A 27,611-nucleotide genomic window follows, 5' to 3' on the forward strand; every position below is an offset into this window, starting at 1 on the left:
TGGAGTTTCACTTGATAATTTTATTTTCTTTCATCTGGTTTAATTTCACACCTGTATCTTGATCATCACCATCATGACACAGGAAGCCAGGGGACTTTCAAAACCGTATCCTGCCATCTCCAATTTCACCATAAATAACAAAAAAAATTAAAACTTTAGATAACTACGTTAAAGAAGTACAATAGAGAAGTACATTAGGTAAGAGAGAAATACAGAATGTATTTTTGAGCTCATGCAGGGCACTCTGTCACACCTTGGCTACATCAGGGCAACTAGGACAGCTTCAGAATTTTTTTCTCCATCTCTGGCTTTTAGGGTTGCCCTTGGCTGTCTCCACTTCTCCTTTTTCAAGTTCAGCTGGCAAGTGTTTTTCTCTTCATCATTTCTAGCTTTCCTGTGCTCCCTGTGTGTAGTACCTGTAGGGCTGACCAGCTCTTGGACTGTAATTCAAAGTAATTACTGATGTGTTGATAAAGGTTGAGCAGGTGGCATTAAATACTGAAGCTGAAAGATACATATCTCCATACACAGAGCAAAGCAGCTGTCACAAGTCCAAATAGGACTTGGGAAAGATTTTTTTAGTCTTCATGTTGCAAACAGGGTGGCTTTTCTTCTCTGGAGAGGAAGAAAACTATTTTCTTGTTGCATTTTTCAGGTGATGCGTGGAAGGACCAATTCAAGTGAAAATGAGGAGGAAATTGCTTTTTTGATGTTAAAGAAAAATGTCCTTCTGCACTGGGATGAAAGCAAAACCTTTCTGAATGTTTGCCTGACAATTTGGGGTGGGAAAAGGTACAAATGGAGACAGTATTCAGCCGTTGGCCTGCCTGACTCAGTCCTGGGGCTTGTGTCTTGGCTCCTCTCACTGCAGCTGCTGCACTTGGGTTAATTAAATGACTTTATGGTTAATAAGATCAGAACTCCTGTACCCCACGTGCCTCTGAGACCATGGCTGGTCTTTCACCAGACAGATACATCCAAACTGGTGTGTAAACCTCCACAGAAATACTAAGGCTGTCGTAACATTCAAAGCCATTTACTATAAACATCTTTGAGGAGACTTGTGGGGTGCTACAAAATTCCTGGAATGTTTTAGGACACAATTTAGATTTTTTTGGTATAATTTAGAATATTTTGCTTAAAATAAGATTATTTTTCCTTTTCCTGGGATGTTCTTGCCCTACAATATCAGTTCTTTCAATCAGCCTGGCTTTTGCTTTTCCAGTAAGCCTACACTGATTTTCAGTCTGTAGGAGGTACACTCATTCTGAAACACCAAGATGATAAATGTGCTAAAATCCTCATTCTGTTTATGTTCTTCCTACCTCTGTCACCTCCAGACCCCAGGCTGGGTCTCTTTTTCTTGTATATTCCAAGTGTGGGCTGGTGCCATGGAGCCACTGCCTTGTGCCCACCACTGCAGCCTGTTCTGGGAGCCCTGGAGCTGCTCACTTGTGCTGGCCTAAGGTTGTATTTGAGCTCCAGCTTCAAAGCCCAGCGGCAGGAAAATTCTCACCTGCACCAGAAGTGCAGCAGCTGGGTTGGAAAATGCTTGGAGATTGTTGGAGATGAGCAATACTGTGATTCTTTGTGTGTGTGACTGCGTTGCACTCGTGTTTCAGAGGGTGAAACGTGAAGCTGCAGGTCCTGGCAGAGGGAGGTACCTTGTAATCTGTCTCCTGCTGCTCTGAACAGCTTTCCTACAGGCCCTGGTGCTGCACAGCCAGCAGCTCAACCTGCTGAATGTTGCTTTGATGGTCTCGGAGGGAACTTGTGCTGCAACACTGGATTTGCTATAAATACAGCCTATTATTGCAGGGTTGTATCCTGTTTGGAAATGACCTCATCTAGCTTCTGTTAGTGGTTAGCAGCTTTACACCACATGAGCTATGAGCAGTGTGGTGATACATTGCTCTCAGGAAGACATCAGAGCTGTCAGGTTGATGCTGCTCAGGCCCAGGGCATTATACTTCACTTTGTTATTGGTTTGGATAATAATGTGACAGGATTCCATTTTGCAAAAGTACTTGGTGTGTCCTTCTGTTCAGAGGACCATTTCCAGAGGTGCTGTAGCAGTGTTACAAGCCTGTCTTTTCCTCAGGTCCAGTTCCTGAGCTCTCCTCATCTCCCCAGGTTCAAGGAGATGGATTCACTCTCATTTTTTTTTACCTATGGTCCCCTTTGGGTTGGGACCATTTGCTTAGTTTTTGGAGACAGAAATTTTCAGAACCTTACATTTTGGAGTTGGTGACCATGGGCTTTCTTACCAGCTTTCTGTAGTATCTTACAAGCAACAGCTCTTAAAAGGTGCTGGGAACTCAGGGGGTCACTTTTTGCCATATGAGAACATGATGATTGGATGGTCTTCATAGCATCACAGAATGGTTTGGGTTGGAAGGGACCATAAATATCATCTAGTCCCAACCCCCCTGCCATGGGCAGGGAAACCTCCCACCAGACCAGTCTTGCTTTCTCTGAGCCATTTCCTATGTCCTATCCATTGTCCCCCATGTGATTGTATAAGTGACACATCCCACAGCAGAAAGTTGCTCATCATTAAACAGAAATTATATGAGCAACAGACAATAATCACTGTGGTCTCTACCCACAGCAAATAAATCCCAGGCAGGCATTACCAGAAATGCTAGAAAAAAAAATATTGTGGGAAACCTGTGCTACAAAGACCACCCTTAGAAAGGGAAATCATTCTTCATCATGGTAATTTATTCTTACTTGATCAGCATCCTCTAACTGGGGTGTTGGGAGGTTGGCAGAATGATTCCTTAACTGCAGGAACCTCTTACTCCTTCACCCCAAGTCCTCTGGGGGCTGGCAGTGTGGGGTGGCTTTCTGTGGAGTACCAGTGCAAGAGCTGGAAACATCCTGTGTATTGAGGTGGTGAAGACACCACACTTTTTGGAAGTAGCAGCCTTCTCCTTCAGCAGCCTCACTCTAGTTTGGGGTTGTGTATTTTCTTTTTCACCAGCTTTTGTTTTAAAAGGACTAAAAAAAAAAAGAAAATAAATCAATGAGAAATTGATTATTTTGTTTTACATTAAAGAATGTGTATAATGAAAAGCAGAGAAAAAACAACAATCTGAATATATTTGAAAGGAACAGGTACCAAGGAGAGAGGGGGATGCCTAGGAAGGATGAGAAAATTTGGAAAAATGTAATTTGCATTTCTTAGCAAGAAATCTATTCTCTTGAGGGTAGTTGTGTCCAGTGGAAATAGTAAGTGGTAGAAGCACCATCTTTTGAAACTGCTGAAACAAAAGATAAGACACTTAAAATTCCAACTGTTTTTCAGCTTTGTCTCCTACTGCCTCTTTGCAGCATCACGAGAAGGAAGGCTCTTCACTGGTACCTTTACAGAGATTTTTCTTATCCCAGGAAAATGCTATATACAAGGTGGTCAGCCAGGAGGAGCTAGATAGATGCTTTGGGACTGCCTTCACCTGAGCCAGCTTTCCACCAACTAGATGAGGAAGCAAGGAGATACTCTTGTGGGATAACATTCTATTAAATGCAGTTTCTACTAATTTATCATATTCCATCCTCATTCCTCATCCACATTCCTTTCTGGTGACTGTCCTGCCTTCCTGCTCCTTAACCAGAGTCAGTCTGTGGTTTCTGAAGAGTTGAGGAAGTATTTCTGGGCCCTGCTGTCTTGTAGGAAGGAACTAAAATGTATATCAGGTTGTTAGCAACTTGTGTTGGGAAGAGACCTTCGACCAAAGCTGCAGCTGTTGAGGATGGTAGGCAGGGCCTTGGCCTGATCATCAACCTTTGCTGGATGCCACATTGCTTGGATATCAGGCATGGTTACCTGCAAGAATTCAGGGACCAGATGGAAAATAACATTCCCTGAATGCAGGATCTTTCACCAAACTGAAGGCAGCTCTCCAGCTCAGGAGCATATCTGTAGGAACAGAGTAGATCTCTGTGGCTGTGAGTGCTGCAGGAAACATAACTTCCCAGTTCTGGTGGTCAGACGATGGGCGTTATGTCAGAATCAGCATTTCTTTAATTAAAACGTGCTCTGTGACCTCAGACTTCTGGATTCTGTTTTAACACTTGTTCATCTTTGGGCCTCGACCTTTTGTGAAATGTCAGCCAAAAAGCTTGTATTCCTCTCAGTGGCTTAGCTCACTTTGGCTACCAAAGGACTTTGTCCACAGTCAATATGCCCCTTTTATTAACAAGATGAGTAATAAAAGTATTGTAATAGAAGCCCATTTGGGAGAGGGATGTTCACTGGATTGCAGTAGGGGCACTCATGTGGTTTTGAGGAATGACACACTCAGTTTTTACACACTCTCACCCATCCTGGCAGCAGTTCCTTGGCTCTCCAAGCAGCTGACTGCAGGAACTGCTGCTGCATCCCAGCCCGGGGCTGCAGAACTAGCCTGGAGGCAGCAGTTGCTGCCACACGTGGGCACCTCAGCAGAGCAAACCACCCCATCCCTGCTGGGGGATGGAAAATTCCTGCTGTCTGGTTATGGCATCCGACCACAGTCCCACCAGGAACTGGAGATATGTTTCCCTGCTCTTCCCAAATGCAGACTTTCTGTGCAGGTGCAGCAGCAGTACCAAAATGAGCTGTGCTGCCCCTTAGGTGAAGGCTTGACTTGCTGCCTTTGTGTTCTTCAAGTGGATAAATGATGCAGCAGCTGCCTTCAGACACCTACTGGCATTCTTCTCATTCTGTGACCATTTTAGCCTCCTCTTTTGTGGAGTTCATTAAGCTTAATTAAGGACAATTATTGATCAGAGGGGCACACAATTTAAACTGGATATTGAAACATTCACTTTTTAACAGCTGGCCTGGCAGGTTAGGATATGAAATGTGAGAGAGACACTTCCCTTCAACCCTTCTTAAGAAAAAACAGCATCTAAGCAATTAAATGTCAGCTATTTTGGGGCTTTCTGCTACAAGCACAGCAAGAGACCCAGCACAGCAGACTGCAGCACATACAGATACCAGACTGGAACTGCAGTGTTCAAATACAGATTTCATAATGCCTGGGTTTGCTGAAAACCCACACTTGTAGCTGGGCACAGTGAGGTCTGTGTCACTCATCCTCTCTGCTCACAAGCCCTGTTTCTAGGGGGTGTGCACAGAGGTTTTCAGTGTTTGGCTGACCTCTTTGGCTGGTCTGTAGCTACAGACGAGGCTGAATTCACCCTGACAATTAATTCCTGCTGCTGTCTCTAGACACAAGAAGTGTTAAGGAGCCAGGGAAATTGTCCAGAGAGCCTTTCCCAAGGGTCTTTTAAACAGTGTGCCAGCAACACGACCATCTTAAAACATAGGTGCAGCTGTCCTGCTGTGGGTGGGAGAGCAGATAGGACCTTGGGACTGAAGAGTTCCCCCTTCCTCACCCCTGCAACCAAACATTCATCTGCCAGGTGATGGAGAAGCTCATGGCCCAGAGCACCTCATCAGGAGCAAGCAGCCAAAATATCATACAGCTGAAATGGGGAACTGGACCCTCTAAGTTATCAGCAGGTGCAAGTGTCAGGTAGCCTGGTCCCCTGTGTATCGTTTTGATGAGTTCAGGTTTGAGATTTTCCTTTTTTTATTGAAGGGGAACTTAAGCTATTTATGCACTGCAAGGAAGCTCATTCCTGCAGACAGCTTTCTGCAGTACTGAGCAAACACAGCCATGCCTTAGATGTGCAAATTTGATTTATGAAGTCAGGGTGTTGCCAAGTGTCCTTCCATCTTCTAAAAAGAGTTATGTGTATATATAGCAGTTACTCTGTTAGGTTTATAAAAGAAATCTATGGTTAGCCATATTTTATCTGTTACTAAAAATAGGCTATCCAGTCTTGGATATGTGAAGACAGAGTCTCTAGGTGGGTTTTCTTGTTTTAAAATTAAACACAACAAACAGAATTTTGTTTTTCTCTGCAGAAATAAGCTAATGTTATATTCATTAGCAGCTGGAGAAGCTGCTTGGGTAGTTTTCGAAGCACAAACCAGCATGTAGCATCAGTCTGGGCACCTGTAGAGCCTCACTGGCCTTTTGCTGGAGGATAGTGGGCTTTTTGGCTGTGTATGGGAGTAGGATAAGAAGGACCTACAGCCACCACTGCACCAAGCTCCCCTGAGCTGCTCCCCTTCTCCAGAGAGCAGGGACAGCTGTGTCACTCATGATGGCTGCTGGCCGGGTTTGTTGGAGGGGAAGGCTCTGCAAGGGGGGGCTTAGAACACAGTTGTCATCTTTTCTGCTGATGAGCAATCGTTCCTGATACCACTGGGGTTTTCCACCTGCCCTGTCTGCAGCTGCAGCCTCTGCTTCCATCTCCCACGCACCATCCTCTCTTTTGCACGCAAGCAGGGCCACCCCAACAGCTTGTTCATTGTTTCCCTTGCTTTCCAGTGGCACAACAGAGCTGAACTGCTAGATCTGACCTACAGAAGCCCTGGCTCTTCCCTGCTGTGATCCTAGAGGATGTGCACCACAGCCCCTTTGAGTGTTGGCTACAATTCCCATCTCTTGAGCTGTATCCCATGAATGTGCCTCTGACTTGTGTGCTTCACCAGCAGCTTTTGCACAGCCCAGTGCTGGATGGATCTACTTGCTGGGTGCCTTATCGCTGATGCAAACTTTTCCTCCTATGGAAAGTGAGAATGAAGTTGCCTAAATTAAGCAATTGTAGCAGCCTTGAAGGATAAAGCTTCCTTTCTGCTTTCAGCTGGTTTTGGCATAAGACTGCCATAATTCTGTTTTTCTCCTGTGTTTATTGGCATAGGAAGGGATTTGTGATTGGGATTTTCTGGCACTTACAGCTCAATGTTTTTCCCCATGAACTAGTCAAATTAATTGCTCTTGGATTTTTTAGCACTGCTCTGTGGGGCTGGGGAGAGTCAGAACAGAGAGAAATTGCTCACTTGACCATGGAGTTTAAAACTTGATGATCTTAGAGGGCAGACTCTTGTCGGCACTGGCGCATCATCGTCTCAGGAGGTCCAAGGTCCAGCCCTTTGGATGGGCTGTTGTCCCTTTTGGTTAGGAGGGAGCACAGCTGTGAAAAAGGAAAACATGTGAGTCACGATCAGAGGGCTGCAGGAGCTGCAGCTCTCCCTTCCTCTAGCCAAGCCTGGCCCTCTTCTCATCAAAATATTCAGAGTTTAATTTTGGGAGGACAAAAGCTTTCAGATACAGCACTCCAGCCTTTTCTCAGGTGTAATACTCTATTCTTTAATTAAAGTTGCCATCAGAGGATGTTCTCCTCTTGGCAGTTAACAGCCTGAGTTACAACTGATTGACATTTTTGCATCCTGTTGTGACTTGCTGTTAAAAATGCTAGGAATCATGGAAGTAGCAGTGAAGGAATGGCTGGGATTTTATGAGGCTGCTTTTCTCATGTTTGATCATTATGTGAGCTTGAAGAAATGGTTTGATGTTCTGGACCTCCAAGTATCTGCAAAAGAGGGGCAGTATCTATAGAGTGGCACTGTGAGACTGTTCCCTGCACCTCAGTATGTATAAAATACCTTCCCAAGTAATTATTGTGCCCAGGGGAAACTCTGAAAGGGCAAATTCTGACATTTGGGTTCTTAGCAGATCTGAAACCTCACTGTCTACCATGTAGATAAAATTTGAAACATTGCTGTTTTCAAACAGTAGCCAGGATGAAGCACTAATGAAATCTGCCAGGTTTCTGTAGTTTCACTTTTCATGTAAAGCACATGGAGGAGACATTTCAGGCGTTACTGCAGAGCTAATCCCTTCATGTTTCCCATAATTTGTATAATCCCTGTCTTGCCTTGGGCACGTATGCAAGCTTCTCTCTTTAGAAGTTTCATGAACAAGTTGAAAGAAGTGTTTTGCTTGAGAGACAAGGCTTGAGAATTTATTCTTTGATGCTTCACATAACAATTGTTTATACATAAAGGTATCTTTTAAAGCAGGGTACTTAATTCTGAGAGATTACCATTCTTCTTCTGTCCCTTCTTCCTGATGTCTGCACAATAAGACTTCAGCTGATCAAGGGCTGCAAGTAGATAATCTTGAAGAGGGGACAGTAAACCAGCTTTGTTCTTCCCTTAAGAAAATAATCCTCATAAAAATGCTGAAGCTGTTTCTTAACAAAGATACAGCACTAAAATTCCAAGACCTTCTAGCAACCTTCCAGTAGCTGAAGGGGCTACAGGAAATCTGGGGAGGGACTTTTTACAAGGGCTTGTAGTGAGAGAAGGAGTAATGGCTTAAAACTGGAAGAGATGAGATTGAGGTGAGATATTAGGAAGAAATTCTTCCCTGTGAGGGTGGTGAGACCCTGGCCCAGGTTGCCCAGGGAAGCTGTGGCTGCCCCATCCCTGGCAGTGTTGAAGGGCAGGTTGGATGGGGCTTGGAGCAGCCTGGGCTGGTGGGAGGTGTCCCCCCCATGCAGGGGGGCTGAAATTAGCTCCTTTTCAAGGTCCCTTCCAACCCAAACCATTTGGTGATTCTGTGTTTCAGTGGTAATTTTTCAGCCTGAATTTTTTACTCAGGTTTGTAAGCAGCCTGGTTGCTGTAGGGAGCTTTTTCACTTTTTGAGGCAGAGGGACTGTTTTCTCCCCAAACCATGACAACCTAGTTCTGCTCTGTGACTGTCGTGCGCTCTCATGTGAAGAGGGCTGCTGCTGGCACCTCTCTTGAAAGCCTTTTGCAGTTTGGAAAGAAGAAATGGCCTGAGGTGTAATTTCTATTGCCCAACTGGTTATCCTGAATTTGTGAGAGCAAACTAGCTCAGCCACTTCTGGAGTTTTCCGTGCTGTGGTCTCGCTTGTACAACAGATTGTCCCCAGGCTGACATTGTTCTTGGGAAGAGCCACCATCAGGCAGCAGTAGCTGTGGACGATAACCAGATATTCTGGAGCTGTGGTGAAAGATTCCTGAAATATTTAGGGAAAACAGCACGATTTTCTCAGGGGTTTTTGTGCTTGATCACCATGAGCACAGTGCTTACTGTGTCCAGGTCTGCTTTATTGTACATCCATGAAAAATCATGTTGATTATCAATTCCTTGATAAAACAAAGGAAATGAAATATTATTGGGTAGTGTTCCCTCAGAGTTTGGCAATTTATCAAGGGTGAAAATGGCACAAGCAGTTGACTATCAGTAATTTAAATTCTTAATCTTCTCTTAAAGAAGTAGAAGCTCCTGGCCCTGGTACGTGCTGTCAGAGTCTTTTCATGTACCAGTTCACATTTCTCAAAGGTATAAAGGCAAGGGATGAGCTTTGCTATGTTAACAACTGTCTTGTCAAAGTCTACCCCAGACAAGGCTTGGTGCCAGCAAGCTCCAGCCTCATCGTGTGCTCCCTATTAACACTTGCTGGTCTTGCTTTAACTGACAACTTAGGTGGGATGTCTTGTGATTGCTCGTATCTGCTGTGTGACAGTCCAGCCTCGTGCTTCTCAATCTCGGCGAAAGCCCAAGGTCTTCAGACATTCAGGTTTAGTAAATGATTAAAAAAAAATTACTGCTAGGTGCACATGGAACAGGAAAATGCATCAAAAAAGATGGTTATTTTTAAAAGGTAAATCCTTTGTGTTGCATTTTGTTTTCTTTAGATTTTCTCAAGCAGGCCACGTATGAAGTCGAGGCGTTCCTGGAGGCCATTCAGTTCTTCCGGCAGGAGAAGGGCCACTACGGGACATGGGAAATGATCACTGGCAACGAGACAGAGGTAAAAGAATACCTTCCTGCTTTCTGTTGGCTGGGGATGTGGCAGCCATGAGGGCAGTGAAGGCTGTGAAGCCTCCTGGGGAAAAGAAAGGTATTCTAAAAAAGATAATCTAATGGTTACAAATACCCGAGATGTCAGACAACCTCTGGTACGTGACGTTTCTTCTTTAGGAAATCCCATGGTGAGCTGGTGTGGGTTTTTTTCCAGAACATGAACAAAAGTGTGCTGTGAACTGAAGTTGCTGTGTTATGCAGGAATGTAGGGATGGGCACATCCCCACAAAAGGCTGATACATCTACTTTAATTTTATGCCATGGGCTCAGCTGGGCAATAAGCACTGTGCCCAAAACGCTGTGTCCTAACACCGGCTGCCACCTTGGTGCTGTTTATAGTTTTGGTAAATCAGTGAGACCAAAAGCAAGACACACCAAACTCAGAACCCACAGCCTGCAGGCAGCAGACACTTGCTCTTGGCTGCCTTGGGCTGTGCTCTGTTTTTCTGCCTTTTCTACCCTATTAATGACAGATAAGAGACACTTTTTTCTTGTGTTGCTATTACCTCTGTTACTAAGCACAGCAGTTTCCCATTGCTTCTCCTCTAATGCCTCCAGAAGCCACCACAGAAGAACAGAACAGCAGCTAAACATACATTTTGAAGAATCTTGTCATTTTGGTTTTCCCTGTTCTTTGTGAATGAAGCTTTTGGTCCTGAGCAGATAAACTAGTAGACCTACTTCTCATGCCAGACTTCTGGAACAGAATCCTGCACAGTAACAGTCACACTTACACACCAAAAATTTGTGTACTTCAGTTCTTCAGAAATGAGATGCTAAGCTTAGGGCCTATATTTGGGCACCTGAGTGAGCAGCTTTGGAGCACTGATTGTAGCTGAAGTCACTCCACTGGTCCCTCTGGCATCACTCCAGGTGTGTTTGAGTGCAACTGAGACATTATTTGGGCCCTGATTTGTGGGTTTTTTCCAAAACACTCTGCAGCAAGTATTTACTTTAGTACCAGCTGCTGGGTGTTTCCCTTGATGAAATCTGGCATCCCTTTGGGAAAATGGAAAAAAGCCTGATGGAGAGTTCATAATCCAGGGTTTTGTTTTAAGAAAGCAGGTTATTTTTTAGGAGAAGTCTGTGTTGGAAATGCTGGAAATCTTGGAAACTGGAGAAGAAACAGTGTCTTTCCCAGTGCCCTCGTGTCAGGGATTGAAGTTTCCTGCTAACATATAAATAATAAGTTCTTTAAAATAAGGAGTTTCATCCTTCCAGTGGAGGGAGTGAGGGTTTTTCTCTTCTCCCCTCCTTCCTCAAGGTATGGAGCTATTATAGTGCTAGCTTCATTTTATGTTTTATTTTTCCTGTTGCTTGCCAACTACTGACTCATAACCCATATACCTCCAGAGAACTGTAATCAGGAGACATCCAGACTAGTTATGCTATTATCTTCTTACCAATAACTCCTTCTAAGTATAGTGTGTGCTTATGCCTGCTTTGACCCAACATAATAATTATTTTAGGCAAATATCCAAGCTTGAAGTGAATGGTTTGGAACAAGCAGGCTACAATTTGTTGCTGTAAAAACCTGTGCAGAATGCCAATAAATATATTCCCTGACATTCATTTACAGTGACAGAGTCTCCTCAGCATTAGCTCACACGGTTCTGCCTGGGTGCTGTAACATGGATATAGTATTACCCTGTACCCCATCACTCAGCTGAAGACCTGCTGGTTTTGTTTTTTTTCCATTGTAAAAGTTCCTTTTTGTTCTTTTTAATGTTTTGTTACTAACAAAGGATACATTCAGTTGTAGATGGTGTTTCTGTAGGTAAGCGCCATTAGAACCAGGGTGTTCTTCACAAGGCTTGTTGGAGGCAGCAGTACAGCCACACAGTGAGAGCACTACAACACACCAGTTTTATACTAGAATAACTCCATTGATCAGCACAACACAAATGTGGAAATAACATATTGGCAAATCAAGGACAGCTGAGTAAGGGATTAAAAACCCCAAATCCTTACAGTGCACCTTTGTGTACAGAAATATCAAGCCAATCCAGCATTCCTAAAAACATTGCCAGAGAGCTCAGATTCTTCAGAATATGTCTGCTCCATGGTCACATTTATCCTTTGGTTTATGGTGCTCCAGTTTGGGTTATTCAAGAGACTTCTTTTTAAGTGACTCATTGGTTTGGGACCTGAATTACTCAGTTGGTTTTGACGGGTATTTGAGTCAGCAGAGCTGAATTTGAGTGGTGCTGAGGCATAACCTAGAAGTACTTGAGTTGTATGAAGCAAAAGTAATTGGGTACTGCATATTATAGGTATATTAACAGGTAGGGTATTGTATGTGTTGTGTTTCTGTAGGGGCTGTTTTATGCCCAGGGGGTGCTCTGTTCTACCCTCTGTGCCCTGCAGTCAGAGCCCCTTCTCACTTACTTTTTCTGGCTAAATTCCTGCCATTTCCCTACCACGTTGCTGATGCCTGCCTGAAACCTGCTCAGGCAGCCACGTGAGGTTGGCAGTCAGGAAGCACAGGCATTCCAGGCAGGATGGGAAGTGGAGCAGTGGTTTTGCACTGCTCAGCCAGCAGCTGGGTGCATTAGGGCAGGGATCCCTGGGTGAGGACTGTGCTGGGCTGTTGTTGGAGCAAGAAGAGCTGGTTTCAAAACCATATCACTTAGCAAAAACTCTGTTCAAGCCCCACTGGAGGGGAAGCAGGACTACAGACTTTGTGGGACTCCAGTAAAACTGCTGAGCTGGCTAGCAGTCCTTTACCCAGAGTGAATCAGAAATGCACAGAACCTTGAGGTGCCTTTTGGTCTGCTTTTTTAAAGGGTTACTATGTGATTTGCAGTATATCCACTACACTCTAAAGCTTTCAAGAGGCTGTGGGCAACATGCTGTGTGCTGGACAGCTGGGGCAGATAAAAAGCCTTGATGAGAGGGTTATGAGCTGTTCTTTGTAGCTCATGAACCTTAGTATTGCCTCTGCCATCATTCATTGGCAGCTGTGTGTCTGTAACTGGGCCAGCAAAAACACACCTGGGCAAGAGCTATGGACAGAAAATGAAGGTGTCTGGAAATTTAAAAGATATCCCTCCCTCCTCTGAGTCATGGGGATGAGTAATGACTGGACCAAATGCAGGAATGAGGTCTTTATTCAAAATCGAGGTGCTTTAATTAGAGAAATTGAAGAACCCAGGATCTATCCCCAGATGCCTCCATGTGTTCAGAGACCTGAGATCACAAAAGCATAGAAACAGGTCAGGTCCCAGGGAGAAGTGCCTTCCTCTGCTTGCATAGCTTGCCTTGTTGGCCAACAGCAAGAGGAGAGCACGGGAGGAAGAGAGGTCTTGCAGCTTTCTCAGGTCAGTGACACAGTGCCCATAAATACAAACCTGGAGAGGAAAGCCTAGACTCCCAAAACCAGATGTGTGCCTGTAACTCTATCTGTTGCCAGGCTGCTGCACCTGAGTGGGATGGGCAAGGGAGAAGCTGTAGTTCAAATCTAGGCAGAGAAGGTGCAAAGCCTGATAGAGTGGGTTGTTCTGAAGAAAATGACTGAAATGGGTGCCAGTGGGAAAACCAGGAATCTGTTTCACACCATTTCTTTCTTTCTGTATCAAAGACACCAGACTTGGATGCTTCTTATGTACAGAGTTGGGTTACACTATCAAGAGAACCACAGAACTGGAGAAGAATGTGGTCAAAAGGGGACCTCTGGAGGTGTCTGGCCCAATCCCCCTTTCAAAGCAAAGCCAGTTTTGGGGGCTATGGGCAGTTGAGTTCTGAAGATATCCAAGGCTGGGGATCGCATGACTTGTTCCCATGACTGCCCTTGTGGTGAAAAATGTCTTAATACCTATTTCTATTTCCCTGTTGCTCCTTGCAGCTGTCACCTTCTTCCCTTCCCTGTGCATTTCCAAGGAGGGTCTAGCTCTGTCTGCCCAACATCCTCCATTGTGTAGTTGCAGACAGCAATAAGGTCTCCCCTGAGCATTTTAATCTCAGGGCTGATCAAACCCAGTTCCCTCCACCTCTCCTCACACGTCATGTGCTCCATCCCCTGACCATCTTGGTGACCTCTGCTGGACCTAGCCCAGTGTGTTCAGATCTGTCTTGTACTGGGGAGCCCAAAACCAGACACTGCTCCAGTTGCAGCCTGACAAGTGGTGAATAGAAGGGAATGTTCTGCTCCCTGGACCTGCTCTTGCCCTCTGCCGGGAGAGCACCCTGCAGACCAAGGTTGAGGCTCCTGTCCACCAGGATGCCCAAGTCCCTTTCTGCAAAACTGCTTTCCAGCCAGTTGTTGCCAGCCTACACTGGTCCAGGAGATTGTTCCATCCCAGATGTTGGACTATGCCTTTGCTTCTGCTCAACTTCATGAGGTTTTTGTCCACTCATTTCTTCAGCCCATCTGGGTCCCTCTGAATAGCAGCCTTGCTTGCCAGCATATTGACCACTCCCCCAAATTGGTATCATCTGTATTCCCAGCCTGATGTCTTTTCTTTCTAATGGAAACCATCTGCAGGACTGAATTACCAGTTAGATGCTGGGATCAGAGAGGGTGATGCATCTCCTCTGCAGCCACTGAACCCTGTTTCAAAGTGAAAACATCCCTGAGGGAGAAAAGTACCCTGTGTCAATTTAGAAAAGTACAGCATTGATAGACTGATGATGTACCTACAGAAATAATCACATCCTGGGGCAGTGATACCTTCTCCTCAGTTTTCCTACATTCCATCATGAACGCTTGATCTGTAGAAGTCCCTTTGGTGCTTTTCTTCCCCCTGCCTTTCTGCTGTGGTGCTCAGTTGTCACAGAATATCTTCGTAGCTTATATATTTAATATGGTTTTTGTTGAAGAATCTGTAGTTGTTGGGAGGAGACTTCAACACACATTAATTCTAAACCATGGAAGTTTTACTGGGTTTAGACCAGAATAGTTGTTTTTAGAGAAAAGATAAAATGCTTGAATAGTTTTTCACAAACTCCAACAGTTATTTATCCCTTTTGCCTCAGGATTAGGCTGGAACTAAGGATTCTTTTGGATCATGTTACACATTTTTGAAAAAAAAGAATGGAGTAGAATTATTTGATCCATGGATTACCCACGTCTGGATTCCATTTCTGTCCTATATCCTGTTTCTCCTGGGATCTCCTTTTCTTGCATGAATTGTGAAGTTGGTGCTCACCCAAAAAAGTGGTAGAGATGCACACTGGCAGAGTCACATATTTCTTTTTTTGGCTAATCATCCTCCTGTTAGAAACATCCTTTGTCTGTTGACTCTCTAGGACAATTTCTTCTCAATGATGCATCCTCTTGGAGAGTGTGAGTGTCCCAGAACAAGGTCAGTTTGGGGAAGCAGCAAGTCTGCAAACCAGCTTTTCAAATGTTTTTGGTTTAGTTGCTCAGGTGATATCAATTATTTTAGCTCCATTCATTTGCACGTGGCAGTTTCATCATATATATATATTTTTTTTGCACGTGGCAGTTTGTATGCAGCAAATTTTAACAGGCATCTTAGTCCAGCATCTTAGTTCATCTGTTGTCAGTTGTTGCATGGTCTCTAAAAGTTTTCCAGAGAAAAATGCTTCAAATGAAATGCCTGAAGCTTCCTTCAGGAATGCCTCTAATGCTTTCAATCCAGTCGTCCCTGTGCCTTCGTATACTTGAAGTTGCCTGTGTTTGCACATCATGCTGTGGTACAGTTTTCAGATGAAGAACATGCCCTTTCAATCTTCTGACCATATAGATCCTGAGCAACCTTGTGATGGAGGAACTCCTGCCTAACCTTCAGACGATGATCCTGCCTAAAATGAAAGGGAAGAGGAATGACAGGAAGCGGGCCTGGCTTGGGGCAAGTACTGAGATGTGCAGGGTAGTTGCTTCTCACAGGGGTTGTCTGCGTGTGCTGAATCTCATCAATTCTTCCTAATTTAATTTGGGTTCAGATTGTAGAAGAAACTTACAGCCTGGTCCAGCAGCAGGTGTCAGAAGGACTAAGTACCTTGAAAGAAGAATGCAGAGATTTTGCAAAAAACCTTGAAGGAACTATTCGCTCAGACATGGATCAGATTCTGAACTCCAAGAACTACTTAGCTGGAAAGATCAAAGGTTAGTGGAGGAACAGCTCTGTTTTGGAGCAATTTTTAAAATTGTTTCCCATTGTGTTGCTCAAACTGCCAGATGTCATTGTTTGGAAATCCTTGTGTGTTTGACAAATCCAGCTGGAGACACTAATTTTCAGAAAACAAATGCTTTGGGACTCTGCTGCCTTTGATGGAAACAGATAACTGTGGCTGCAGTGGCTGTGAAAATACCAGGTCTTCTCAAGTTGGAGCTAGATTGAGTATCCTGGCTAGAGTTGCTCATTCTGCTTCATTTTCCCTTGGACAGCCTTATGTAAGAAAGATAGAGGTGACCTGAGCATCATGAGAAGTCCAGTGGTTTTGACCTGATGTCTAAGAATGTGCCACAAAAATAGGTCCTGGTTATGTGGCAAATTCATGGGCTACCCAAGCATATTTAAACCAAAAGGCTTCTTAGGTGGTTTTAAGCCAATATGAAGTGATGTAATTTTGTTATGAATATAAAAGTGAGTGTAAAAAGGAGAAACAGCATTAGCTGACATTGGCTATGCTAGCATATAGATAAATAGCTGATAGTTTAGGAGCTGTTCTGGTAAAACCCGGCATGTTCTGTTGATACTCTCACATTCCAGACGAGGGTGCTGTCAGTGAAGTGTAGAGCATCGAGTTCAGATAACCCCTCCTAGAGTGATGGTGGCCATGCTCCCTTTCCTCTGCTCTCACAGTGCCCCCAAGCTGCTCGTGTTTGTGTAGGTGGGGCATGGGGAAAGATGTTTCATTGTCACTCTATCAAGTCTCCTGTCATTACCCTCATCACCTCCGAGGAGGTGTGACTCCAGGGAAAACAGGGAGGCATTGAATTAATTATCAAGTAGATCAGATTACTCTTCTCACTACATCTCTTAGGAGCCTTAATGCAACCGTTTTATTGTCTGACACTCCAGGCACTGTTTCTGAGCCTGCCCAGAAGTGCTGCACAGAAAATATCCAGCCCTTTCTTGCCTCCATATTAGAGGAGCTGATGGGCCCAGTGAGTTCTGGATTCACCGAAGTCCGTTCACTTTTTGATAAAGAAGTTAATGAAATCATCCAGGACTTCCAGAAGACAAATGACATCACAAAGCTAAAGGAGGTAGGACAAAACTGTATTTGGAGCCTTTTGTATTACCACAAATTGCTTCTAGCTACAACTTGATGGGCAGCAGCATTTGCTTTCCCAGGTGTAGTGTGATAGTGTGTGGTTTGTCTGTTAGAAAGCCTTGTGGTGTCTGTGCAGCTGGAGTGTAGGTACCAGGATTTGTCTTTGGGCCACCACTGCGTTCATCTATTGAACATTTGCCTCTGGTTGCTTTTTCTCTGAACCTGCTCTTCCTCCATTGGAATGCAGAATGTGGATCAGTTTATGAACCTACCATTCAACTCTGTGAAAATGGAGCCCTGCTATCTGAAAGTGAACCTCCTCCAGGAGCTCCTCCAAGACCTCAAGAGTCGCTTCAAGGTGTATCACATTGATTTTGTGATTCAGAGGACACAGAACTTCATGCAAGAGGTACTGTAAGATCCAGTTTTTCCTCCTGGGAGAACAGGTTAGGTTTGTCCTTCTAATCTGCTTCAAAGTAATCTTGATAAAAAGCTGCACAAGTGTCTCAGAGTGTCTCTCAGTCAAAGTACAGATAACAGAACCTAAGAAAATCACAGCTAGAAGCTGTTTGGCATTTATGTTTGTGAGGTTGTGTTTGTGGGAGTCTCTCAGCAAGGCACAAAAAATAAGGATAGATCATCTCTTCCCTTGAACTTTCATATTTTTAATTCTTGGTGTCTCAGCACCTGAGAAAGTTGTACTTGTAACCCATGGGGTGGCTAAAATCTACCAGTTTGCCATTCTCAAGAGTTGATTTTTCAGAAAGGGTCTAAAATATATTTTACCAATATAGAACCTCTCCTTGGTAGTTTATTTTCTCATTAATATAAAGTAAGGCAATTAATGTTAGAAACTGGCAACTTCTTGGAGAGATGATGTCTCAGGATGTAACTGCATGTAGCTGCTTTAACCAGTTTCACTTCTCATGGGCATGGTTGAGGTGACTGCATCGTTTGAGATGCAACATGAACCCCACCTCTTTTTCCCCTCTACTGTGTATTGGTATAGGCCAGAATTGTGCTTTGCTTTCTCCTGGATGCCTGGCCAGAAATCTATTAGGAGCTGGCCACTAGACTTCTTTCAATTGCCAGATCACAAGGCAGACTTGGCCTTCCAGCTTGATGTTGAATCCTGTGATTTTAATCTGTAGCTGAGGAACTAAATAGTCTCGTCAGTAACCTTGTGAAATGGAGCTGGTCCAGTTCTGTGGAGGGGGAGGTATGAATATGGAAAATGAGTCTCTAGAACAGTGCTGGGGTAGGGTTTTCCTGCAAGCAGCTCTGCTAAGTACAGCCATGATCAGCAGCCACAGAATTATTCAGAAATAAAATTCTGATTTCACATCTGAGTCTTTGAAGGGGGATCTTTCCAAAATGCTGCCAAATAAAATGTCCCTCAGTAAGGTAAGACCATCAGTGAGGAGGAAGAAGCAGACAGAAAACAGATCCCATACAAGCCAAGTGGTATTTTTTTCTGAACAAGATGAGTCAAAATTCACAATAAGTAAGTTAGGTTAGAGCACAAGTTGTCCTAAAAATGCTGTTATTGCTTCTCTCTCTTTAAAGGCTGGTATTTTTCTCATAAAAATAGTAAGTAGTTTCACCTTGTGTCCATGGACATGTATTTTATTAACGAGTAAGATTAGACATGTCTATGCTTGCAGACTTAACAGAAAAGCAGCTTTTAACTCTGGTGGAGGCTGGAGCAGGATTCCTTGGCTCGGGAACTTGGCGTCCTCTAGTGGCCAATTTTAGGCAATTTGGGAGCAGGATGCTGAGCTGGCATAAATACAGCAGCTTTAGTGACTTCACCAGAACCAGGCCAATTTGCTTCAAATAAAAATTTTAAATAAAAAGTGAGTAGTTAATCTTTTAGTTAGCCTCAGACTTAACTCTGCCCTGATCCTGTCTGTTGCTTGTATCCAAAGCCTTGCAGTGCAGGAGCATTCACTGTACAGCCTTCTGATGCACACACCAATGGAATAAACCTCCATCTCCTCCATTTCCATTTATAAATACAGTCTGGATAATCCAATCTTACATTATCTGCAAAGGCAATTATAAAAATCGGCCTTCAGCATTTCTCACTGCATATTTTTATTCATGAAAATAGCACTAGCCAAGGAGGAATTAAAAGCACGTCTTATCCCAAAGTACCTATGTATTCATTTCCCAACTCTGTAGCATTTGGGTGTCTTATCAGCTGGGATGGTCCCATGGGACACACAGGAAGACCTGGCTGTATGGACAGCCTCCCTGTGGATGTTCCTGTGCTTCTCCAGTATGAATAGAGCAAAATGTGAATGGAAACACCAGCTAGAACCCACAAAATGTCCTTAAGCAGATATAATTACCACTTGCAGAACTGTTTTCCCGAAATACCTCCTCAGAGCAGGGGTTTTAGTATTTTTACTGAATCTCTGGATAACCTGCAAATATGGCAAGTGCCAGCCTGGTGTCATTCTGTGAGAAGTTACTGCACTCTGTGTGATTTTCTATGATAATTATTTTAGTTATAAGGAAAGCCACTGCTTAATTACTTTTTAAAAATGACCTGCAGTATTAATGATAGAGACCATTAAAATCTGGTAAGAATCAATGGGAGTCTTCTTGGGGATCATTTGTTTTGTCAATGGCCTTGATACATAGATGATCCATCCTACTCTTTGTCACCGTCAGTTATGTTGGTGACATGAAATTAAATCTAGACAAGAAAGCTATAATAGCATAATAATGATAGCAAGGCTTAATCTTCTTGATTAATTGCAACATTTCTGGGCATGTTAGCCTTTGCAGAACTGAAATCCAGCAGAAAAAATCTGGACAATATAACTGAGTCTACCCTGAGTAAGTTTGCTAAGAAAACTGTTTGTTTAGTTATATTAGTGGACTTCCCAGTATTGACCTGCCTGTAAACTCAAGATAGGAGTTGAGGTAGTTCCATTTTCTTACTCTCTTCCATTAGGTAATCTTTTTGGTTTCCCATTCCAAAACTGAGAGTGGCAATCTAAACTAAATTAGGCTTTTCTTTTCCCCTTCCACAATCTTTGGAAGTACTTGTGATATTTATTGATTTTAGACCCATTATTCTTTCTCCATTTCACCTTCTCAAAAATACAATGTAAGTTAATGGTTATAATTTATCGTGCTTCTTTACATCTGCAGGAATTTTATGTTACTGGTCTTTAACAGTGTGGTTTTTTTTTTCATGATTGTTTTTAGCTGATGGAAAATGCAGTTTATACTTTTGAGCAGTTGTTCTCTCCAAGTCGCCAGGCAGACTCAGCCAAAGTTGCAACAACCATTGAAAAAGTCAAGCTGAGAGTACTGAAGGTAAATGTAACAGAAGCATTTGCACAGGAAGTCCTTAGGTTCTAGAAATGGAGAATGTATTTTATGTGAATTTACCCTCAGTATTTGAAAGAAGATCATTCCTACCATCCAGCTGGAAATACCCCTTTGTTGGCACTTGGCAAACCTGCTCACTTGGGGGGGTAAAACTTAGTTCTGGGCAGACACTTGTAAAAGTGTTTACATGTGCAGTCCTTTCAACTGCAGTTAGATCAGCTGGAGGTGATGCTGTGGATCTGGGTAAATTATTTTTATTAGTTTTATAATTAGCCTGCCCCAAGAATTCATTACTCGTGGAAGTGGCAGTGCTGAAATTCCCAGAGAGCAACTGGGGCTATTTCTAGCTGAGGTAGAAAAAAACTAAGGGAAAGAGATCCCAGCAAACTAGATTTTAGAGTATTTTTGTAAAAGCTGGAATAACCTGCATGGGAATTCCAAGCCCTGAGTGCTTCTGTGAAGTGGTATCCTTTGGGATTCACCTCTCACCAGTTACAGGATAACAAGAACCAGTTCTTCCTGTGAGTGATGAATAACCCCAAACACATTTGGGCTTGTTTCTCTCTTTGTGTGTTTTGACAGCAATTTGATTATGACAGCAGCACTATCCGTAAGAAGATATTTCAAGAGGCACTGGTACAGATTACTTTGCCCACCATGCAGAAGGCACTGGCTTCAACCTGCAAACCAGTAGGTTTCTGGGATTTAAAGGACAAAACAAAACAAACGGTGGGGAAGGATTAATGCCCTGACAGTGAATCCTCAACTCTGTAAAGCTGTTTTTGCTCAGGGAGTCCTGTGGTGCAGACTGGCTGCCTGCTCGGCCAAATGATGCTTAGATTTGCCAGTTGGAGCACAGGGAAGATTTCAGGAATCAGGGAAACTGTGTATAGAGCTGCTTTGCTCAAAGATAGTTGCAGACCTTTGCCCGTCCCCATTTCATTTCTTCCCTAGAGATCTGAAGTTCCCTCAAACTGGACTCCTGGACAGCTAGGGTTGTGTAGGTTATGGCTGTGCCCTTGTGTTCAGCAGCCCTGCAGTCCATGGGAGAGGGCTCTTTCCTCTTCAGCAGCACCCCGAGGACAGCTGTGACAACTTGAGCAGCAGGAGCAGCAGGCAGGCAGCCCGTGCCCTTGCTCTCAGCCATTTTACATGGAAGTTATTTCATCAGCAATCAGGAAACACACGGAGATGTTCTGGCACCCTTCATGTGGGTAGCTCAGCACTCAGCAAATGCAGCTACCAGAGCTTTGTGGAGATGTTATCCGAGTGGCCACGTCAGAGGCCAGTTGGAATGCTGTTCACCTGGGCTCCAAATAAATAGTCTGTGCCCTTCCTGAAGCCCAGGCAGATCCTCTTGCATTTTCAGTGTACCTGCTGAAAGGTGACTGCCCTAAGCCACTCCAGCCTCCCTGCCCTTTTTTCCTTCTGGTGTCCATCAGTTCCTGGAGGCTGTGAGCTCTCACCCACGGTGTGCTGCTCTTGCTGATCCTCTCCAGCTTGTTGCAGTTTCAAAACCCAGTTTAAAACCAAGTGTTTTGCCAAGTTATGCTTGTGAGTCTTTGAGTATAGGTTATTAAAACTTAAAATGTTAAAAAAGATACTAAAAATCATTCTGTTCTGTATATCACTCGGCTTTCTTTACTATCCCCAAAACAACAGTCTCTTTGTAGAGTGTCAGCAATGCCTTCAAGATGTGGTGTCCACACACAGGGACAAGCATTTCATCACCCTGCATATATGCAGAGAGGGAGGGGTCCCACATGGAGTCTCAGTCATGCAGGATGGAGGAAGCAGTGGTGGTGCAACCTGCCCACGAGCCTCTTGCCTTTGTGCCTCTGCAGAAACGAGCAGCCAGCTCTAGAAGCAAATGTGTGGCACAAATGTTGACACGCTCAGCCAAGTCTTGACCTTTTGCTTGAAAACCACCAGATGTTGCCCTGGAGGTGCCTCTTCTAGAAGTGGGCAGAGGTCACTTAATTTACTGTTTTATAGACTGCCAAGCAGCTGCTTAGTGATAATGGCCCAATTACTGTCTAGACAGCCTACTGCCTATAAATCAGCCAGCTAAAAGTATTACACACCTATTAGAAAAACAAAACCAAACCCTCTATGTCCAGTGCTTGCCGTGGATTTGCCTCCTTGCACAAACAGTGAGACATTGCCTTGCCAGCTATTTACTTCAGGATTGTTTACTGCAGTGCAGATGGCAATGATCTATAGTGCTTCTCAGTGTAATTGTAGTGCAAGAATACTGCTTGGTAAGTGCACAATAAATTGTGAACATCAACAGTTCATTTAGTCATAGTTCAAATAGTGCACCTCAAGAGCCAGCAAGGAGCATTGCAAGACCTGCTGGGTGGCATCTCCGAGGTGCTCTATTGAAGTAGGACTCTCAGAATCTCTCATTTTTATATACCTGTTCCTTTCTTTGTGTCTGCACAGGAGCTGCAGAAATACGAGCAGTTCATTTTTGCTGATTACACCAGTGTGATCCAAGTAGAGAATGTGTATGAGGAGATTTTATATCAGACACTGCTTGAAGAAACTCTGAAAGGTGAGAACATTCTTGAGGTGACAGTAACAACATTTCAGCTGTGGGCCACTGAGTTTTTCCTTCAGAGCTTCCCAGAGCCCCAGCCTGGCTGTTTCAGACCCAGGTCCCACTTTCCCAAAGCCTGGGGGTTACAATGCTCCAGGGTTTTATTCAGCTCACTAAAGATGTGTGGCAGGCCCTAAAATCTCAATGATGAGGCAGCTTCATTAAACCTGGGAAGCTCCAAATTACACCTTGGCAGAGGCCTATTTTCGGGTTGTTCCAAGCATAGGTATTGCACAGTAAGCTTGGACAGGCCCTCTCTGGTACTCCTGTGAAAAAGTATCAGTGTAATAGTGAATGCAACGAGCACACTTTTATTCCTATATTCAGTGTAAATACTTCTTCACTGAAACTTTACCTTTGTGTGTTGTGGGTCCTCTGGTAGTTTCCTCTTACTGAAGTGCCATTATTCAAAACAGATCAAATCCCCACCCCCAGAAAAGAAGTGTAAACTCAAAGCAAGTTGACAATGAAAGTGACTGCTGTCTGTAATACCCAAATTCATGACAACAGACACTTCTGAAAATGCTGTGGCTTCTCCAGGGTGCCTCTGCCGGCCTTTCCAAAGCCGTTTGGTCTTTCTGTTTTGTTCAGTGATTAAAGAAGCTGCCATTATGAAGAAGCACAACCTCTTTGAAGATAACCTGAACCTGCCCTGTGAAAGCGTGTCCAGCTTGACGGAGCTGAAGACCCCCTCAGGATCAGCACAGACCACCCCTGCCAAGAAGCCTTCGGGAGCCCCAGCCGGGACGTGCGGGACGGACGCGCCGAGCGATGAAACGCTCGTGGTGACAGAACAGATTTCCTGGGAGAAGGAGGCTGATGAGCAAGAGTCATCAGGCACAGAGGCAGGCACTGCTGTGCATGCAGCTGGTGGGCAGGCAAGCCAAAGGGAAGACGTGGTCGTGACAGACAGCAGCAAAAATCCAGAGGCCCAGCCAGCCACACTTACACAAGAAGTTGCAGAGGAAAAAAGCACTTTGGAGAATGAAGACAGGGTGAAAGCAGAGCGTGTGGTGACCACTGAGAGAGAGCTTAAGACACAGCAAGAACCTGTGGAGGAGCAAGTAGCTCTTGGCACTGAAACTGCAGTGAAAGATTGTGGAGCCAGCCCTAAAAAAGAGCACAAGGCACAAGAAGTAGAGGAAAAGGTCACTTCTGGGAGTCAAACGGCAGCAGATGCTGTGTTTGTCAGTGGCACTGAAACAGAAAGCAAAGCACAGGAAAAAGCTGCTGAGATCAAGGTGACTTCCCCACATGATAATGTAGCAGAAGCTGAGATTCTAGGGAATGCTGAAAAGAAAATCAAGATAGAAAAAGAAATTACAGAAAAATTATCTCAGAGTGAAAATGAGGTAGGAACAGGGTTTGAAGAGGATAGTAAAAAAGAAAGCAGTGACCAAGGAGCAAGTACTGTGACAAGGGTTATTTCCAAGGATGAAAACAAAGGGAAAGGTGGGGTTGGGGATAACCCTGAAAAAGAAAGCAAGTCAGAAGAAAAGAGTTGTAAATCTCCTGATGATGTCAATGAGATAAGGAGTTTGCTTATGTTAACAGTTGAGATACCAGCAGCTACTCCATCTGAGAACATAAAGGAGATTTGTGAAGGTGAGATACTGAAGTTGCAGGAGCACAATAAAGGGAAGGAGGAGTTGAGCAAAATGGCTGCAGCAGAAAGTCAAGTGAGCCAGATAACCATGAATAAAGATAGAGCTGAATGCACAGAGTTCAAGGAGGACGGACTGTCTAGTTTGGAGAGAGACAGTAGGAATTTAGTGGATGTGTCCCAGGGGGCCTGCAAGATGGTGCAAGAAGAACGGCTGGTGGAAAGCTCAGATATGTCTCAGGAGACAAAGGCAGGGGTGGAGATGAAGCAAAGCATTTGGTACACAGGTGCAGGAAGCTGCCACAGTGATAGCTTGCAGCCAGGGGCTTTGTCTGAAGGCAAAAGGTTCTCTGGGGGGGAAGGAGGGGCAGGGGATGACCATGCTGTCCCACTGGAGGGAGGGACTGAGAGCTTTTCTCATAGTCCTGCTGAAAATGCCTGCACAGCACCAGGGCCCATTTTGGATACAGAAAACCAAAGAACAGGACTGCTGGACCTGCTGGTGTCTGTGGTGCCAGAGCAGGGCCAGGTTAGCACCCTGGAGCTCACAGCAGATCCAGGGCTTGGTGAGAGTGAAGGGAAGCCAGAAGATGAATCATCCTCACACACAGAAATAATAAGCAGAGGAGTAAAAGAGAATTTCACAGAGGAAAACAGAGAAGATGGTTATGCACAGCAAGTCTCCGAAGAGTAAGAAGCATTTTTCAGCCCAGCCCTGCAGGATTTATTTACTCCAGTAATCCCTGTGTAATTGTGAATGCTCACTTGGGTCGGGGCTAGAGGAAATGGGCTTTCTTGTGGTACCACCAGCTCTTGCAGATTTAGCACAGATCCCTTCCTAAGTGGTGGGTGAGAGGTTTCTTTTCAGCTAAGAGCCCTCACCGTTTAAAACCGGGTGACTCTTGGGGAAACTCATTTTTCAGTGAAAATTTGCTACCTTTTATGGCTGTAGGAAAAGTCTGAAAACATGACCACTGAGTACTTCACAAGCAACACACCCCCAGCTGTGAAGTCATTTTAACAACTTGACTGTTCTTAGGTGTTTTAGCAGGGGAGTAGCTCTTGGTTTTCAATTTGAGGAGCACTGCTGTGATTCCTGGGTGGCTGGTACAGACGTTGCTATTCGAGGATGCTTCTGGCATTTGCATGCAGTGTATGGGAAATAAATACAACTTTTTGTAGTGAAACAGAACCAAACAGTGAAATTGGTTGCTCGAAAGCCACAGTCCCTGCAAATTCTGCAAACTAGTCACTTAATTATTTTAAAGTTTTGATAGATATTAAAGGCAAACAATTCTGATTTTTTTTTTTTTTTCTCTTATTGCTCTATTTAAAACGGGGAAAATATGGGAGCAGGTTTCTCAGTCCCACTCTGCACTTCTGGGTTATTTAGCCTTCCAGAGCACTTTATGGCTATTTTATTTTGTTTTATTTTATGGAAGGGAAAGATGAGAATGTTTACAATAACCACAACCATTAGGCAGCATCTTTCTGTTTCACTTCCCACCATAAAATACATTCATGTCTGGCTGTCTAATACAGAAAATTCCAAGTCCTGCCATTCCCATTCTTCCTGACTTAAGTTAGTTACCCAGTTCTGGAGGCCTGTGTAGGTTCATAAACTCTAAATTCAGTTCACTAACTGTAAATTCCTAAGCTGTAAATAAGGTTCATAAATTGCAGTCATTGTGAAGGATCATAATCATTGCCCGTAGTTTCTAATACAGGCATAAACTGAAGCGAAAAGGGGTCAAGGGTTATTCACGGGGTCTTGGGATTCTGGAGGGCAGAATTGCCTTTCAAGAGCAGCAATTAAAATGAGACCTGTTGCTTTCATAGCTGGCACGTTGCCATCCGTGCCACGTCACCATCTGTGCACAAAGTGCCTTCCACACATGGTTGCTTGCACCACTCGGAGCCCACAGAGAACAGCCTGGCAGTGAAAGGTGGTCTTGTAATAAACTGGGCTGGAGAGATCAAGATCTCACTTTAGAGATCAGTTTCAAGGCACCTTAAAAATTCAGCCTGGTGTTTCAGAGTAAGTATCCTGCAGCACAGGACAGCAGAGATTGATGATAAATGCAGTGAGGACTGCAGGACGGACGCCCATAAAGACATGGGAAAAAATAACAAAGCCCTGAGAGCACTAATACTTGTTGACATTTAACTTAAACAAGCTGTGTAAAGTCTATTATTTAATGCTATCAAAATATGCTATAATACTAACAGAGGATTGACACTAGAGGAACAGGCAAATATTACTGCATAAGGCAGGAACGTTGTTAACTGGACCAGCTGCCATCTCACTAGTGTAAAATAAATGCAACTCCTATTTATTCCAGAAGCCACAATGTGGTAGAGAAACATTAAGGGCACAGATGTTTTCCTTGCTAAAGTACTTTTGACTTGTTCCTTCCTTATATTTCATACAAAAATGCTAATTTGCAAACACACAAACCACCACCAGGAAGTCTGGGTTGTTTTTTTGGTGTTTGTTTTTTTTTTTTACCAATCAATAGTTATTTCACTGTCAGCTACTCTGCTGGTTTTTTTCACAACTCATTAGTTATGAATTAGATACATCTGCAGAGGAAGTATGCAGCATCATGATTCCCAGCTTGGTAACTGTTGAGTTATTTCTGTGGCAGCCTCAGAGCTGGGTAATCTTTTCCTGTAATATGGAAGAATTGAGTTGTGGAATACAGATGCTCAGTGTGTTTTCCTGAGGAAGGATGGGAAAGAACACGATAGGCTGAGCCTGTAGGTAACTTTGTTCTGCCATTTAAAGTTTGTGATGGCTAGAGGACTGATTTTTTTTTTTCCCTAGGTGGACATTTTCTGTACATTCAGTTGTTTGTAAATGGGTAGAGAGTTGCACTTTTCTTGTCTTCAGCCAGGCCTGGGTCGGGGGGATGGCAGTTTAGAGGTCAACAATCCACAAGATTACCTCAGACCACCCATCAAAAATAATGGTAATTCACCCATTCAGCAATTTTTGTAGCTGCATTAAAGTTTCCTACGCTTACCTGCAGTGAATCACTTCTCTTGTAACCCGAGAACGACAATAAATCACCCTCCGTGCGGCGAGGGGAGCGGGGTGGGATCTGACCCGTGTTTTACTGCCCGGGGCTG

The 27,611-nt window shown here is 44.0% G+C and overlaps 1 protein-coding gene and 1 long non-coding RNA gene across 3 annotated transcripts in view; one reads left to right on the forward strand and one right to left on the reverse strand.

Annotated features, from left to right (window-relative positions):
- Positions 1-27,512, forward strand: part of NIBAN1 (niban apoptosis regulator 1) — a 65,950-nt gene extending 38,438 nt beyond the window's left edge. The window contains exons 6-14 of the mRNA XM_051624377.1: positions 9,573-9,688; positions 15,450-15,554; positions 15,649-15,811; positions 16,731-16,918; positions 17,174-17,335; positions 20,149-20,259; positions 20,857-20,964; positions 22,720-22,831; positions 23,468-27,512. Coding sequence (XP_051480337.1) covers positions 9,573-9,688; positions 15,450-15,554; positions 15,649-15,811; positions 16,731-16,918; positions 17,174-17,335; positions 20,149-20,259; positions 20,857-20,964; positions 22,720-22,831; positions 23,468-25,173 — 2,771 coding nt within the window. The 3' untranslated portion in view covers positions 25,174-27,512. The remainder of the gene's footprint in view (positions 1-9,572; positions 9,689-15,449; positions 15,555-15,648; positions 15,812-16,730; positions 16,919-17,173; positions 17,336-20,148; positions 20,260-20,856; positions 20,965-22,719; positions 22,832-23,467) is intronic.
- LOC127386834 (uncharacterized) lies at positions 1-27,593 on the reverse strand. 2 transcript variants are annotated; one of them, XR_007889987.1, is made up of 3 exons: positions 27,506-27,593; positions 6,902-7,035; positions 1-3,003 (listed from the first exon to the last, which is right to left on the reverse strand). It is a non-coding gene; the product is annotated as an uncharacterized LOC127386834 (long non-coding RNA). The 2 variants fall into 2 exon arrangements; XR_007889988.1 differs by lacking the exon at positions 27,506-27,593 and adding an exon at positions 23,232-23,326.
- Positions 27,594-27,611: the final 18 nt, after the last annotated feature.

The sequence above is a fragment of the Apus apus genome, chromosome 7, assembly GCF_020740795.1.
Source record: "Apus apus isolate bApuApu2 chromosome 7, bApuApu2.pri.cur, whole genome shotgun sequence".
In the NCBI taxonomy this organism is placed as follows: Eukaryota; Metazoa; Chordata; class Aves; order Apodiformes; family Apodidae; genus Apus; species Apus apus.